Below are 15,204 nucleotides of genomic sequence, written 5' to 3'. Positions count from 1 at the left end.
TAAGGCATAAGGTTCAATGTTTAGAGTTTGATCAGAGCTGAAAGCTTCAACTCGGGACAGAGATTTATAAAAATAAGCACAAAGGTGTCTTCTCCATGTTCGGAGGAAACTTAAAGTTAACAAGTATGATTCAATACTGAATTGATACAAAAACCCACAAACAAAAACAGAACAGCTCAAAGGAGTGTTACACAAGACGTAACATCTGCAAAAATTAAATATTAAGGAAAAAATGTAATGGGAACGTATAATGCAAAATTGAAATAGTTAAATGTAACCCTTTTTCTATTGATGAATCTTCATCAGAAAATACTGCAGGTCAGATAGTTTTAAGATCAGGAGATTGACACAAACAAGCTTCATGTAAGACACACTGGTAAAAAAAAAAAGTATAAGCATGTACGTGATATAACAGTCAAAATTTCATTTGTATTTGTTATACTTTTCAGATAAAGTAAAAAATAATATAACAGTGGTTTGTGTGATTCATTTTATGTCGTTCATTCAGGAGGATCCAATCAGTTTTAGATCATTTATAAAAATATATTTATATGAGCCATAAAAATTACAATTATACACTTGTGTAAAACACTGCATGTAGTTGTAGTGCTGATAAAACAAACTGAATTATTTCCATATCACCTGAATTTTTAATTAAATTCCTCAAAAATGTTTAATTTTGTTAGTTTGTAAATTAAAAAAAAGAAAACTTGGTGAATCTCTTTCATATCCTTTTAAGAAAAAAGTGACAAGTGAACAGAACAAATACCAGAAATGACATAAAATATAAATAAAAATGAAATAAAATTAAAGTCAGTCTTTAAGTACTTATGAAGCCCTATTTACTATTTAGGAAAAAAAGTTTTTCTTTTCAGCCCTGAGACTATTACCTGCTCTGATGTTATTGTCTACAGTTTTTTTTAAATTATCAACCAATATCATATGAAGAGATTTGAAATAAAAGCAAACACTTCTTAGCTCTTAGATCCATGTTGTGTTTGGAAACGTCCTTCATCGGTGCTTTCTGTTCTGTGGCTGAGGGCTTGGTGGTGTTGCAGCTGGGGGGCGGAGTCAGTGTTCCTGCAAAGCTCTCTGACAGTGGTACAGCAGGCAGTCAGGGAGGTCTGCCACCGGCGAACGCAGCCACACGGCCAGCCTGCCGGCGTGCACGCGGCAGTGCATGAGACAGGGCTGATCCTGCAGGAGGCTGCAAGCTACCAGACCCTCCACACCTGAGAAGAACAATCAAAACGAGGGGCTCTGAGCTTAGAGAACTAATGGATAACAATAACTTGATCACTTCATTTTTAAAGCTAAAACATCCGTTTTTTGCTTCTTTTATTTTTTTACATTTCATTAACAATGTAACTTTGCTGTAAAGGTCTAAACAGGGCTGTCTTGCCTGTTTTTCAGTTCTCCCCGCTGATCATGCTGATATGCCAACTTGACGTTTACTTATATACATTACTATCTACATGTTGTAAACTTAAAATTAGGGATGTAAAAAATATTAGATATCAAAAAAATCAACCGGGCAGTGGGAGTAACAGGTTAGTGATGTAAAAAAAAGATAAGTAATTGTTCAATCAACAACAGTATTGTTTGAAAAATCACCGAAATTAACGAGATTATGTTGGTTAAAAGTATAAAATCAATCAAGACGTAAATAATCAATTTCTGGCAAAGTGCAGTTTCTCTTTCAGTTTTTTTTCTATCGTCTTTGTCTTTTATGTACATGTGATGCAAACAAAAATACATCCAATCATAAGCCTTCTTCCAAGTGAATACCTGAATAAATGTATCTGTCAAATGCAATTTATAGCTTTAAATACCATATGAATAAGAAATATCTAGATTCTTTTTAGCGTTTTTGGTAAAAGAATCAGACTGTATCGTATCGTCAAAAAGTTAATTGAATCCTTTGTGTATCCAGATGTGTATCGAATCGTGTACTTAAAATGTTCCAATTTACTCTAAAGTATTCGGTTAGTATACTTCCTACTTGTATGCCTTTTTGAGTAGGGGTGTAAGAAAATACCAATTCAGTGAAATATCGCGATATTTTATTGGACGATACTTGTATCGATTTAAATTAATGAGAAGGCAATATTTAACGAATCATTTATTAGCAAACGTGTAGTTCAGTCTAACTTTTGTTTCTCGCTTAAATATTTTATAAATTACAAAATAAAAGTACTTTACTTGGGTAAAAGCAACTTTTTTTATTAAATACAGTTGTGGTGCTTAATGTTCTGCTCATTAAATAACGTGTATTTTATAATTTTATTAATTTGAACAATGTATTAATATTCAGATAATCAATAATAAATTCAGATAATTAAAAAAAAGTGAAATATTGTCTTGTACTGTTTATATCGGGATATGTTTCGTATCATGACACATGTATCGCAATACTTATTGCCAGACTCTAGCCAATACACTCCCCTAGTTTTTAGTATTCTTGTACTCAAGTATGCTTATTGCTTAATAAAATAAACGTACAGTTTTGTACTATTTACTAAGGGTTCTTTAAGCTTTCAACTGTAAAAGAAACTTTAGTAGATATTAATCAGGAACTCTTTACCTATGATTTCTACAACGTGAAGCGAGAGCTTCTTCTTCAGTGCATTCAGAGTGGCGCTGAGGGGCTCCTGCTCCTCTTTCATCAGTGTCAGGTTCTGCTTTGTGTCGTGGGAGAAGGCCAACCACATGGACCCGTATTCCTCAGTCGACACCGTCAAAGGTCTGCAGCAAAAATGGAGAATTAATGAATAAACACGATTGTCTTTTCAAACAACAAAACATATTACTACGGCATCACCTGATGAAGCTTGTTAGAGGAAGTTTGTATGAGAATTGCATTGACTGTAGCGTCCCAGCAGCAGAGTAAGATAACCTCCCGACCAGCTCAAAGTGAACCAGAGGCCTTTTTACAGTTAAAGAATACTGACGCACCGACACACTATGACCTCTTACTTCCTCCACAGGACTTTCACACGGACAGCACACCTGAAATGAAGAAAGTATATGTTTAAGTTGTAAAATACAGCATAAACAATCGTTTTCTACCATAAAACCCACCTCAAGTTCCTCACTCAACACTTGTATCTGGAGGTTGGCGTCTTCTGAGGAGTTTGTAACAAAAACAACCAGAACTACAGTGTTGTCTGTTTGCACATGACAGGCAGAAAGATCCAGGCTTCGGTTGGAACACAAAGGAATTATTTCTGAGTGTGAAAACCCAGAAAGTTCTGCAGGGAGGTGTGCTGTCAGACTGAGGTCTTTAGATTTGTCTTCACATGGAGGAAAATCATCTCCTTCCACGTGCTCCTCAGGGCTGACAGGGCGGTTTCTTCCCTTCGTATCGTCGTCGCTTATAATCGCCTCTGCATCACAAGCGCCGTTTGGAACACGGAGGCTCTGAGGATGCTGAAATGTCTGCTTGGTTGAAGAATCGATGGGTTCTGAATTCTCCTCTAGGAGGTTGTTACACAGCAAGTTATCCACAGCGCTGGAAGAGGAAACGGACGGATCGGATCTTTGCTCGTTTGGAGTGGAGGACGCACGCTGACCTTTGGCTTTCCTTCCGAACCGCTCAGATTTTTCCATCTGTTAGAGAAAATAAAACATTTGCAGTGAGGTGTGAGCGCCGCTTTTCTCCTTCAAAATCTACTGGAATGAGGTTAATAGTTGAAACGTTACAGTAAATCAAAGAACATAAACACTGGAGCTGAGATAAATGTGAGTTCACTCTTACTGTAAACGAAAAAATAAAAAAACTCACCAGACACACGGAGCTCTGAGAAGAAAGTCCTCCGAAGAGCGAGGAGGCCAGCTGCTGCTTCTCTCTGTCACCCTCGGGGTTGGCTGTTGGAGTCCTGCTGTGACAGCTGTCAGCATCTCCCTGCTGACCCGGAGATCGCAGTGGACTGGGAATCTCAACCTGGGCTACTTCCTCTACCGGCTCCTTCTGTGCCAAATACCCCTCCCTTCCCCAGACCCTCCTCACCCCGTCCAGCTTTAAAGTTGTAGAGCTGATATATATAAAAACAGCAGATGGAGAACAGAATAAGCGACGTCTACTTATGTCATGATGTTTGTGCTTGTTGAGTCGTCGCACCTTCCTCTGTGGGAGAAGTCGGTGCTGTCTCCTGACAGACCGGAGCTGGTGGACAGCAGTGTGGGAGACTGTCTGTCTGTGATGCTGCAGGAGGATGTGCTGATGGGCAGAGACAGGCCGTAGGGCTCCAGGCTCAGCGCTGAAACAAACAAACAAACCAAATAAATAAATAAGTGAGAAGAAATCCTGTCGACACTCAGTGGAAATGTTTCACCTTTTGACCGGGACAGCTCCTCCTGCCTTTGATGGAGGGGTTTGTAAGGAGCAGCGCCGGCAGACAACGCCTCCGACACGAATCCATCCAGAAAGGAAAGAGAGGAATCAACCTGGAAAACAGCATTTGTGCACTTGCAAATTAAAAATGTTTTGGTTTCTTTATAGACAAAGTTCTCAAAATTGAACATTTAAACAAACCTGTAAATTCCCTCTGACAAGCTAATGCATGGGTTTTGTTTAGCAGTTGAAAGGATAATTACTCCTAAACTATGGAGATCGTGTTTATACAGGTTTCTAGAGCAGAGATTTAAACGGAAATGAACGAACTGATACTTTATTGACGCCAAAGGGGAGATTATACTGTTGCAGTAAAAGCTTGTGCCAACAGTTATTAGGATCTCAAGACAAAGTGCTGTGTGTCTCACGCTACCTCCACTGGCTCCAGGCTGCCCCCTGGAGGCAACACCCTGGAGTGCAGCTGAGAGTCCCGGCTGAGGTGCTGCAGCTCCTGCGCTCTTTGTCTGAGCGTTGTGTCAAAAGAGCTGCTGTACGTCTCAGCGACCTGCTGAGCCACAGACACGGCGGTTTCACTCCAACAGAGCTTGGTCATTGCCACCAACACCCAGCTCTTGGTGTCGCTGCTGCTGCCCTTCATGTCCAGCAGCTGGGCGAGTAACCTGAGGACCACCACTGGGTCCAGATCGTCCTTCAAGTACGAATACTCCCCCAGGACCTGAGCAGAGGGAGCACAGCTTTGAGATTTATGACAATAGAGGATTCACGGCTTTAAAGACCCACTACGATCATGTTTGATCGATTTTAAAAGCATTCCCAGTGAGGGTGTAACGGATCACAAAACTCAGTTTGGATCATTTTTCGGATCAGTAAGAGAGAAAAAAAAAAAAAAACAGGAAAAACATCCAAATATTAGATCATTGAGGTCTATTTATAAAAAGAAAACATCAAAGATACCTTTGAACTGAAGATATTCCTATTTGAAATACTTAGGATGCCCATATAAAAAAAGTATATTATGAAAAATTGCATCAAAAAAATATATATATATGTATTAAAAATAAGTAAGAAAAGTAAGGGATGTCACAATTTACTACTTCAAATTATTTCACTGCGTCTCCTGCTGCAATAAATCCCCTCCCACTGGTTAGAGTTGGAGCAGCAGCTTTCTCCTGTCACAGTGTAGGTATGGAAACCCAGGAGGGACAATACATGGTAGAACCTCTGGATGATTTCATGGAGATGTTTCGAACAGCTCTTTAAAATAAATAAACCTGATCTCTCATCATCTCGTCTCTCCACATCCTCCGTGATGAGGTCGAGAAAAAGTTTTGACGATAGCTCCTCCCACATGCGGCGGGAACTTCATACTTTCAGACAAACGTCAAGCAGGAACTTTGACGCATGCTAAAACTGTACACAAATTTAATGTGCAAATTGCCTTGAATGGATAATTGATTTAAATGATGCCTAGTGATCCGTATGGATCACTGATAATCCATGATCTGCTACATCTCTAGTTTCCAGCGGTCTTTTAATTATAATTTCGCCTTTTTTTAAAAAAAAAAACCTGTGTTGTTTTCAAGGACATAGTTTCTGCAGAGCGGCAAAACTTCTGTAGAAATCGGCCTTTGAGTTGTGGATGGGACAGAGTAACCCCTGATTTATAACTATTTAAATAAAGAAATACACAGAAATGCAATTTTGAGATTAATTTTCTTTTTATATTGTCAGAAAAATGCAGCAAGAACACGTTGAAAAACACCAAAAACAGGATTCAGAAGTGGATCTTTACTACAGCAGTTTTGGAAACTGTTACATAAACTACAATAAGACTCTTCAAAAGTTTTCTAAGAGTTTCAAGCGAGAAAAGGGAAAAAAACTGGCAGTTATATTTTTTGAAAAGTAGGAGTTCATAACAATCACACAGCTAATAAACTTGCTACAGAGGTTTTGTTTTTTATGAAGGTTTAAAGTTGTTCTACATATCCATATTAAGTTTTAGACATAAAGACATAAATTCCTGTTGCTGCTCTTCTCCAAATCGTCATCTTTCAATGCGTTTAGCGTATAGCTGCACACAGAACTCACCCAGCAGATGACTTGAAGGAAACGCTGGGGCAGTTTGCTGGGGTCGCCTTGGAGCAGAGAAATGTAAGAATTCACAGCAAAAAGCCTCAACTTTCTGTCTTCCTCCTCGCTGTCAAACCCTGAGCGTCACAGACATGTTTAGGGATTAAAAACAAGTTAATAAACAGTTGGATGTTTTTGTTTCACTCACCTTCAGACAGCAATTTAAGGAAACCATTTGGGATTTCAGGTTGCATCATGTCTCCACCCAGTGAGAACACTGCGTTCATGGTCTGGATGAACCATTCATTGTCCGGTGCATATGTATGATGAGGTATAGGGAAGACATACTTGGACATTAATAAAAAAATATATTTTTTTAAACATAGAAGGTATGAAAAAATTAAGGATAATGTTACCTAAAAATAGAAAACTACTCCTAATGGTTGAAGTGAGATTATAAATGTGTCTAAGTCCAGAGAAATTTAAAACAATTTTTAAAAAACAGCTAAAGAATATATAAATCTATTCAATTAAAAAAGCCGCAAAGAAGATATTTAACTATAATCATCCTCCCAATACTATTTTAGGTCAATACTATGTAAGAACTGACAAATACATAACACTTTAAAAAAAGAAAAATGACCAACAGGAAGAAGAAAATCTATCAAAATAAGGTCTCATTTAATGAGAAAACAATACAGAGTGGTTGATATTTCTATCGCATTAAGTCAGAAGTCTGCAACCTTCAACTCTGAAAGAGCCATTCAGGTTGATTTCTCACCGACTACAACCCAGAAAAAGCAACAAAGTCTTCACTCAACCTTTAAAAACACAAGACACTGATTTGTATTTATGCTATTGTTACTACTATGATAAACATAAATGAACTGTTGTTCATTTCACATGAATAAAACCCAAACGTTAAAAGAAAATAGCCATTCATATGATCATCTCAACGCAGTAAAAGTAGCAGTAGAAAATGTAATATCAGCAGCGATTACATTAAAATAGTACATTTTTTACTGTTGTTGGTGCATCTCTGCCAGAAATGTAAATAAAACAAACCGAAATGAAATCTGAGCTAATTAAATGAACCCTGGTGTATTTTTGAACGCACTTAAAATGTTCTAATTTTTTGAAAAATAGAATATTTGCTTAATAATCTCGAAACTGGTTGTGCCTATGACATCAATTGACCTTTACCCTTTCCTACTTTTCACTTCTTACTTTACAGCTACTTTTAAACATGTAGAAACGTTTTAATATTTGTTTAATAAAAGAGCCACAGTGCATTAAGCAGTAAGAAAAGTTCCACTATTTTCAAGGTTTTCTGAATAAATATAATAAAATAAAACATGTCCTGATCTATTTCTGGACAAGATATATCTCAAAATAAATATTTTTTTTTTAAACTTTTTAAACAAATGCTACACAAACATGTTTTAAAAAGACAATACTTCGGCGTTTAAACTGGAATTTCTATAGAAAAGCTTCAAAAAATACATTCTGGACAGATGAGGCTAAGACATCGAATCTTGATCACAAACAAAAGTCTTGCCACTACGACAAATGAACACCAGCTCTTAAGCACGGTGGTGGAGAGATAGTTCTTCTTCTTCTTCTTTTCCTTTCGGCTTTTCCCTTCAGGGGTCGCCACAGCGAATCAGTTTCCTCCATCTAAGCCTGTCTTCTACATCCTCCACTCTAACACCAGCCACCTTCATGTCTTCATTCACTGCATCCATAAACCTCCTCTTTGGTCTTCCTCTAGACCTCTTTCCTGGCAGCTCTAGACTCAGCATCCTTCTACCAATATATTCACTGTCTCTCCTCTGAACATGTCCAAACCATCTCAGTCTGGCCTCTCTGACTTTATCTCCAAAACCTCTAACATGTGCTGTCCCTCTGATGTATTCATTCCTGATCCTATCCATCCTGGTCACTCCCAAAGAGAACCTCAGCATCTTCATCTCTGCTACCTCCAGCTCTGCTTCCTGTCTTTTCTTAGATAGTGATTTGGCATTATTTTTGCTTGAATGAAACCTCCTCTCCACTCATATCTGTCAGTTACTAAAGATTCAGCCACAATCACAACTGCAGCAAACTGTTCTTTTATGTAATTTAAGGTTAAAGCATTAAACGATGTCTGTTTTGGTCAGTAGACACAAAACACCTTTACGTTTCAAAGGATATTTTTCGGCGAGTTCTGCGACCTTCCCTGCAAGGTCCACAGTTGTGTGATCGTCTTTACTGAGGCGCAGAAAATCCAGCATCTTCTCCACAATGACGGTGACATTCTGGGCATTCGTGATCCGAAAGAGCAACTCCAGCGTCTACCACAAAAAAAAATAAAAATAATGTAGATTTATTCAGTATCCACTACAATAATCCTCATGTGACTCACCTCTCGTTTGATAATGACATCAGAGTGATCAAGGCATTCGATGATAGTCATCTGATGCTGCAAAGCAAGTTTTGGATCCTGCTGGACCACGTAGGTCAGGGCTTTGAGGCCTGCAGGAGCATTAAACAAACACGGTAAATTCTGATTGTGCAGAAAAGTCACATTATTTGTTCCTTCTTACCTAAATACTTGAGGTTTATCTTTGGTGACAGAACAAAGTTACCGATGCACGTTGCAGCCTTTTCCAACAGCTCAGATTTAGGATGGATTGTGTAAACACATTTTACACATTCATATAAAATTGCTGTAAACACAAAGAGCCTGTGAATAAAGACAAAATAATAATCTGTCAGAGACATCATCTTTATTTATAAACTCACCATAGGTGATGTTGTGGTTCATCTCTGCTCTTCGCAAAGACTCATCCAGGACTTCATACATGACCTCACTTGTTCTGTGGAAAAACACACAATTTTCAAACTATCTGAAGCTCAGGAAAATAAAAATAAAAAAATCCTTTCACCTCTGGTCGTTTTTTCCAAGTAATGAAAGAATTCTTAAAAGCTGGATTTGAAGCCACGGAGCCGGAACGCTGTGGTAGTTAAAATCCATGGGGAGCTTTCCTCCTACGACCTGCTTCAGTATGGTGACAAAACTGGCTGTCAAGTCTTTATACGCTTCAGCATTCTCCTAAAAAACAGACAAAAATGTGACATCAACAAGCAGGATATCAAACTAAAATGTATGCATCACTATTATTTATTATTGAGTTTTCTTAAAGCTGTAGTGCATGATTACCTGGATAAGCTGTAGGTAGATGTGCAGGGACGCAGTCATCACACCGGGGTCCTTGTCACACAGAGCTTTACGGAACTTGTTGTGGATGTGCTGGACTTGATTTGGTGCAATCAGGTAGAACTTATGCAGAGCCAGGACGGCTTTCCTTCGAATAATTTCTCTAAATCATTTTATCAGAAGAAAAAAAAATATTCATTTCAAATAATATTAATAAAACATGGTTGCTTTATGTTTTTTTTGGCTATGTTTTTAAAATCTAAAACAATTCAAAAAATGATCTTACTTTGGATGATTAAGTTTTTCTTCCACTATAGGAAGGATTGCAGGGATCATATCTTTAGGAAATATTTGGCAGACAACAGTGAGAGCCATACACACCTCGATGAGGTTTGTACTCTGCAAATCCTGAAATGACAAAACACACATCTAAATAATCGCAATTAATAAACAAAATAAATACTAAAAGAAGTGTTGTGTAAGTAAAATCTACACGCATGTAAACCAGAAGCTCCTTTTACATTTTTTGAGCCAAGATTAACACTATCACCAAAATTAAAGACATATTCTTGCGAAAATTCTGATAAAATACAAAAATAATTAATTGCATTTAAGTCTTAAGCCCTGACGTCCATAGATTTATCCACCTGTTGTCTCCAGCCACTTTTTATATATGGATTGAATACATTTAACAGTGGAAAAAAAGGAAAAACTAAACTAATAATGCTCACCTTTAAGACAGTATTTACAAGTAGAAGAAGAAGCTCATGATTTTCATTCAGAAACAACGAAACAGCGAGATAACCTGAAAAGAGAAAATCAATAATGCTTAATAATATCACATCAAACATCCAAAAAAAAATCAATTTTTTTGTATCGTTTTTTTGTCAGTTTTACTGTAATATTGTGTGTTTTGTGAAATCTGATCTTCTATATCTCACTGCTTTGAAGATCTGTATTCGTGCATTTTGGGATAAGACGGCATACCGACTCTCTTCTCGAGGACATTGCCTTGTTGAGCCAGTTTAATGGCATGAATGTAGCTGAATGAAGCCTCGTACCCCAGCATTTCACAGTACACTGCCCTCACCATCAGCTCCCTCATCTGCCTCTGAACAATAAAACAAACACAGGAGATCACAGAGATTTCTAGAACAGTAAATTGAGACAGAGCTGCTGTCATCTAGATATTATGGCTTTGTATATCTATACGAGTATAAAGGTGAATAAAGCATCAATACCATTGTTGTGTTTGGAGACGACACCTGTTCTTTGATAGATGACAGTTCGTGCTGAATTAGTTTCTCCTCTTCCTGTGCAGAAACAAATGCAGATTTAAAATAATATCTTCCTATTAAAAATATTTTATTTGCATGATTTGGTTTCTACTTTTGATCAAGTGGAGCTGAATACTTTTGTTTTTCTTAGCCATAAATCCTAGCCTAATTCTTCACAAATAAACTATTGAATATGAAGCAAGTGAGACAGATTTGGGTAACTGTGATTGAGAAAATGTAACTAAAGATATATTCATCTATTTATAGCATTTCCATGTTAATGTCAAACAAAAAAAAAACTATTGTTTCTATGGAACATCTGACGGTGATCACACATGACTGTGGTTTTCAGTTCTGCAATAATTATTTTTTTTCCTTTGACTTTTATTTTTTAACATTTATGGTTTTACTTTGGAACCATAGAGTGCTGTGTCAGTTATTTCAAGCTTAAAAATAAATCAATTAATTAACATACGTTGCAGATCTAAATGATTTAAGTTGACATATAAAGCTCAGATGTCTGAGCCCAAATCAAAACATGAACGCAACACAAAAAACAGTATTTGCTTTTGTTTTAACATAAGATTAAGCTGGTTTAAAAAAGAGAGAGAAAGAGACAGAAATAAATTATTGTAATTCATATATAATACCAGTTTATACTAACGTGCTGCACATAGTAATGTGATTAACAAAAAATAAAACAGAAAAAGTTAGCCGGTAGGCTAAGTTAGCTAACATTTCACAAGGTTCGGTTTTTCCTGTTGACGAAAAATGACTCACATGTTTGGACGTCAGCTCGGTAATTCCTCTGATTAGATTTCCAAGTTTGGAGTTGGAAGACAATTTTGCAGAGCCAGGCTGCGAATCTAAAGAGAGAAGGCTCGGCAGAGCTGTCAGCGTTTTCTCCACAACGTCGCTCATTTTGTCAGCAAAACTGTGGCTTTGCAGGTGGATTCTCCAAAACAAAATTGTTTTTTTTAAATATCTGTCACATCTTAATTATACTATTTTCAATAAACCAGTAGAGCATTTGTTAAAGATTTTAAGAGGCAAAAAGGCTACATAGCAGATAGACTATTATTTTGAATAATCAGTGCGTCACTTCCGCTGTTATTCTTCCTCTTGCTTAGTCTTGTTCAATGAGCTTGATGCTGCCCCCTGTTGTCAAATAATGCTTACTACTTGTTTATTTGCTCCAAATGTGTATTATCGATTTTTAAAATAACCTTTTATTGTTTTTTTGTTTTATACAAGCTATTATTACGTGTTTTTATCATTTAGACTACATTAATTATATTGTACATTTATTTTGATACATGATTATAGCAATTTTTAATGGTTTTTCTTTGGTTTTTGTCTCCTGATCATGCAATATTTTAACAGTAATAATGCAATATTTTTGTATTACCATGGTTTTTACATCAATAACTATTTCTGCTCAAATTTGATCCATAGTAGCAACATAATTTTACAAAAAAAAAACATTATCAAGAAAAAACGTCAGAGACAACAGTGATATTTCAAACAGAGTTTATTATGTTTGTAGTATTCAGATTAACAGTCCCTTGAATGTCTGTACACTAAACTATAATAAAGTAATTACAGTTAATATGAAACAACAGCCATGGCGTTTGTTCCGACTGTGTCAAAAGGAGCACATTCAAATTTTATCAGTGACAGATTCTTAGAAAGGGACCAAAAACGTGTGAATTCTAAGCTACCTCCATACCTGGACACACACGTCTCAGGGGTAAAAAACAATGTATAGCTTTATCAATATTATTACTTTGTAAAGGACATGCTCTGATGTTTATAATCACCTTTTGACTCCACATGGCAAAATTGTTGCTCTAACTTTAGAATTGTAACTCTGCCCCAAAGAATTTCATGCCAACGCACGTTTTCTAGCCAATCACTTCTAACCTATTAAATATGTAAACATCCCGACAAGACTAAATAATATGTATTTCTTTAAGCCATTCTTGCTATTTTCTCTATCACCCTCACCCCTCTCCTTTCAGTCTCGTTAAATAGATTATTTTATAGCTTTTTAAAATTAATCTTCAGACTCCATTTTCTATCATCACCCATAAAAATGAATAAATAAACAAACATTTTCCTTTATGTGCACACATACAATACACCACTTTATTGTGTCACTTCTACCCTAGGCCAATGCAAGGTACTACCACCGATATTTTTTCGCAAAATGCTTTCTACATTGTAAATTGAAACCATACATACTTCTGTGCAGTTCTCTTTTAGTCGTGTGCTATGCAAGCGTACCATTTTGGTTTAATTACACCTTCAAATATGTAAATCTATCCTTGCCACCAAACCAGAGTATATACAGTGCTATTGATATGCTAAATGTACAACCAAATCTCAGCTTGTGGCTGAACCTGAGCAAACAGAAAAGTTACTGGCCCTTTAGGTCTGTCTGCTTTTTAGTTCTTGGTGTTCAGATGCTTAGGCCCAGATCTGGAAAAAAGAAAAGGCGTATGTCACCAGAGAGTTCAGTGTATGTGAAAAGCTGTTGGATTCAACACGTCGATACCGTACCCGAAGAGTGTGGTCCCAGGATCCTGTGCAGAAGGCCGTCCCGTCGGGAGAGACTCGCAGTGTGCTGACACGGTTCTCGTGCCCAAACAGAATAGAGACTCGTGTTCCTTTTAGAACGTCCCAGACATTAATGGTGTAGTCGTTGTAGCCTCCAAATAGTAGCCGGCCTGGAAAACATTATACATACACATAAACAATTAAACATTAACTCCCTAAACCTTAAATGGAGATTTTTTTTTCTGTTCTAAGACACAATTTGATCAATATTTTGTTTTTGGTGTTATTAATATATTCTTGTGGCATTTTTCTCATGATGGAGTACATAGCTAAAATTAAGTATTTCTTTATTTAAATTGATGTGATGTTGAGGCCACTACAGCAAGCAGAAAAATAATTAGAAAAATAAAAGATGAATATTTGTTTTTAATATTATTATTATAAATATAAACTGTTTTTTCAGAAATAAAACAAACAAAGAGAAAATATTTTTCTATATGTAAATATGAAATAATTTGTTACTTTTGACAGAAGTTTATACGACTTCCTTTCAAAATAAAAGACACCCAGTAGGATTATCTCAATGCAGCAACTGTAGTAGTAGAGAGAGTAATGTCAGCAGTGATTTAAAAACAGTTTATATTACAGTTGTGGCGCATCTCAGCCAATAATCTAACAAATCAAAATTAAACCAGAGCTCATTAAGGGATCTTTCATGTGATTTTTTTAACTGTAGAGTGTGCTTAAAATCCTTTGAATTTGTCCAGAAATTAAAAATCTGCTTTATAAACTGGTCCCACTTAATTCTGATTGGATTTACTGACCTCCAATTAATTTTCTGTGATACACAACATTTTAATCAAAATGTTTTAGTGATACGTTTGTCCTTCAGATGTTTGTCATTGAGTTGAATAAAGTTAGATTTCTTTATTTCTTTGTTTTACTTAACAGTTACTTTATTTAAATAAAAAAACAATATTTTTTCTTGAACCAGAGAGCCACAATGGATGAGTAAAAGAGCCACATGTGGCCCTGGAGCCGCAGGTTGCAGACCCCTGAGATAGATAATGGGAAAAGGGGGCAGGCTTACTCCATGCCAACAGTCCTGCTCATAACTAAAGGCAAATTTCTAATGAACTACTGTCGCTCTGCAGATACTTTGTCCAAGAAAATGATAGAAGTTTGTTTAATTTTGCCTAAAACAGCATCATCATAATTAAAATTAAACTGGGAACGGTTTTACAATAAGTCAAAAGATGATTGGAGCTGAAATGATGAAGGAAAAGTTGTAAGTGTCCTACCGCTGAGGGAGAAATCGACACTGGAGACTCCAAATATGATGCTCTCCTTGGAGTAAATAGCAACTTCTCTGTCTGCCCTTAAATCATACAGGCGGCACTGCAACACAAGTTAAAATTTAATTAAAAATAAATACTGTACAGATAAAAATAAGTGAATTAAAGATACAACTATGAACAAAATTAAAATTAAAATTTAAATAATAAAAAAACAGGAATAAAAATCAATAAATCAAATTATCTCCAAACAAGATTTGAAAACAGCAGATCTTGAATAAATGAGGTGAACTAGAAAACAATGAGTAGTGGATAAAATTATAAAGTTATTTCTGATTACTCACAGTGGCATCATCTGAGCCGGATGCAAAAGCATCTCCACTGGGATAGTATCTGTTAAATAATGTAACACATTTCTGTTAAATAACATCATAAAACTGTTATGAGAGC

The 15,204-nt window shown here is 36.4% G+C and overlaps 2 protein-coding genes across 2 annotated transcripts in view; both read right to left on the bottom strand.

Annotated features, from left to right (window-relative positions):
• Window positions 1-630: 630 nt before the first annotated feature.
• ap4e1 (adaptor related protein complex 4 subunit epsilon 1) lies at window positions 631-12,384 on the bottom strand. Its single transcript, XM_024281747.2, has 21 exons — window positions 11,681-12,384; window positions 10,865-10,936; window positions 10,611-10,734; window positions 10,355-10,428; window positions 9,910-10,031; window positions 9,627-9,786; window positions 9,352-9,518; window positions 9,209-9,282; window positions 9,010-9,132; window positions 8,829-8,938; window positions 8,618-8,757; window positions 6,633-6,745; window positions 6,443-6,561; window positions 4,767-5,069; window positions 4,335-4,446; window positions 4,121-4,259; window positions 3,785-4,034; window positions 3,082-3,609; window positions 2,822-3,009; window positions 2,585-2,745; window positions 631-1,232 (listed from the first exon to the last, which is right to left on the bottom strand). The coding sequence occupies exons 1-21, from the start codon at window positions 11,819-11,821 to the stop codon at window positions 1,072-1,074; spliced, it is 3,381 nt and encodes a 1,126-aa protein (XP_024137515.1). The 5' UTR covers window positions 11,822-12,384; the 3' UTR covers window positions 631-1,071.
• A 29-nt stretch (window positions 12,385-12,413) lies between these two features.
• Window positions 12,414-15,204, bottom strand: part of gnb5a (guanine nucleotide binding protein (G protein), beta 5a) — a gene marked incomplete in the record, with an annotated part of 6,568 nt that continues 3,777 nt past the window's right edge. Inside the window, 4 exon segments of the mRNA XM_036212349.1 lie at window positions 12,414-13,381; window positions 13,463-13,629; window positions 14,761-14,857; window positions 15,099-15,147. Of these exon segments, the coding sequence (XP_036068242.1) occupies window positions 13,370-13,381; window positions 13,463-13,629; window positions 14,761-14,857; window positions 15,099-15,147 (325 nt within the window).

This window comes from Oryzias melastigma, linkage group LG6, assembly GCF_002922805.2.
Source record: "Oryzias melastigma strain HK-1 linkage group LG6, ASM292280v2, whole genome shotgun sequence".
In the NCBI taxonomy this organism is placed as follows: domain Eukaryota; kingdom Metazoa; phylum Chordata; class Actinopteri; order Beloniformes; family Adrianichthyidae; genus Oryzias; species Oryzias melastigma.
The sequence above is the reverse complement of the archived record's forward strand: the minus strand, read 5'-3'. Positions and strand labels throughout refer to the sequence as shown.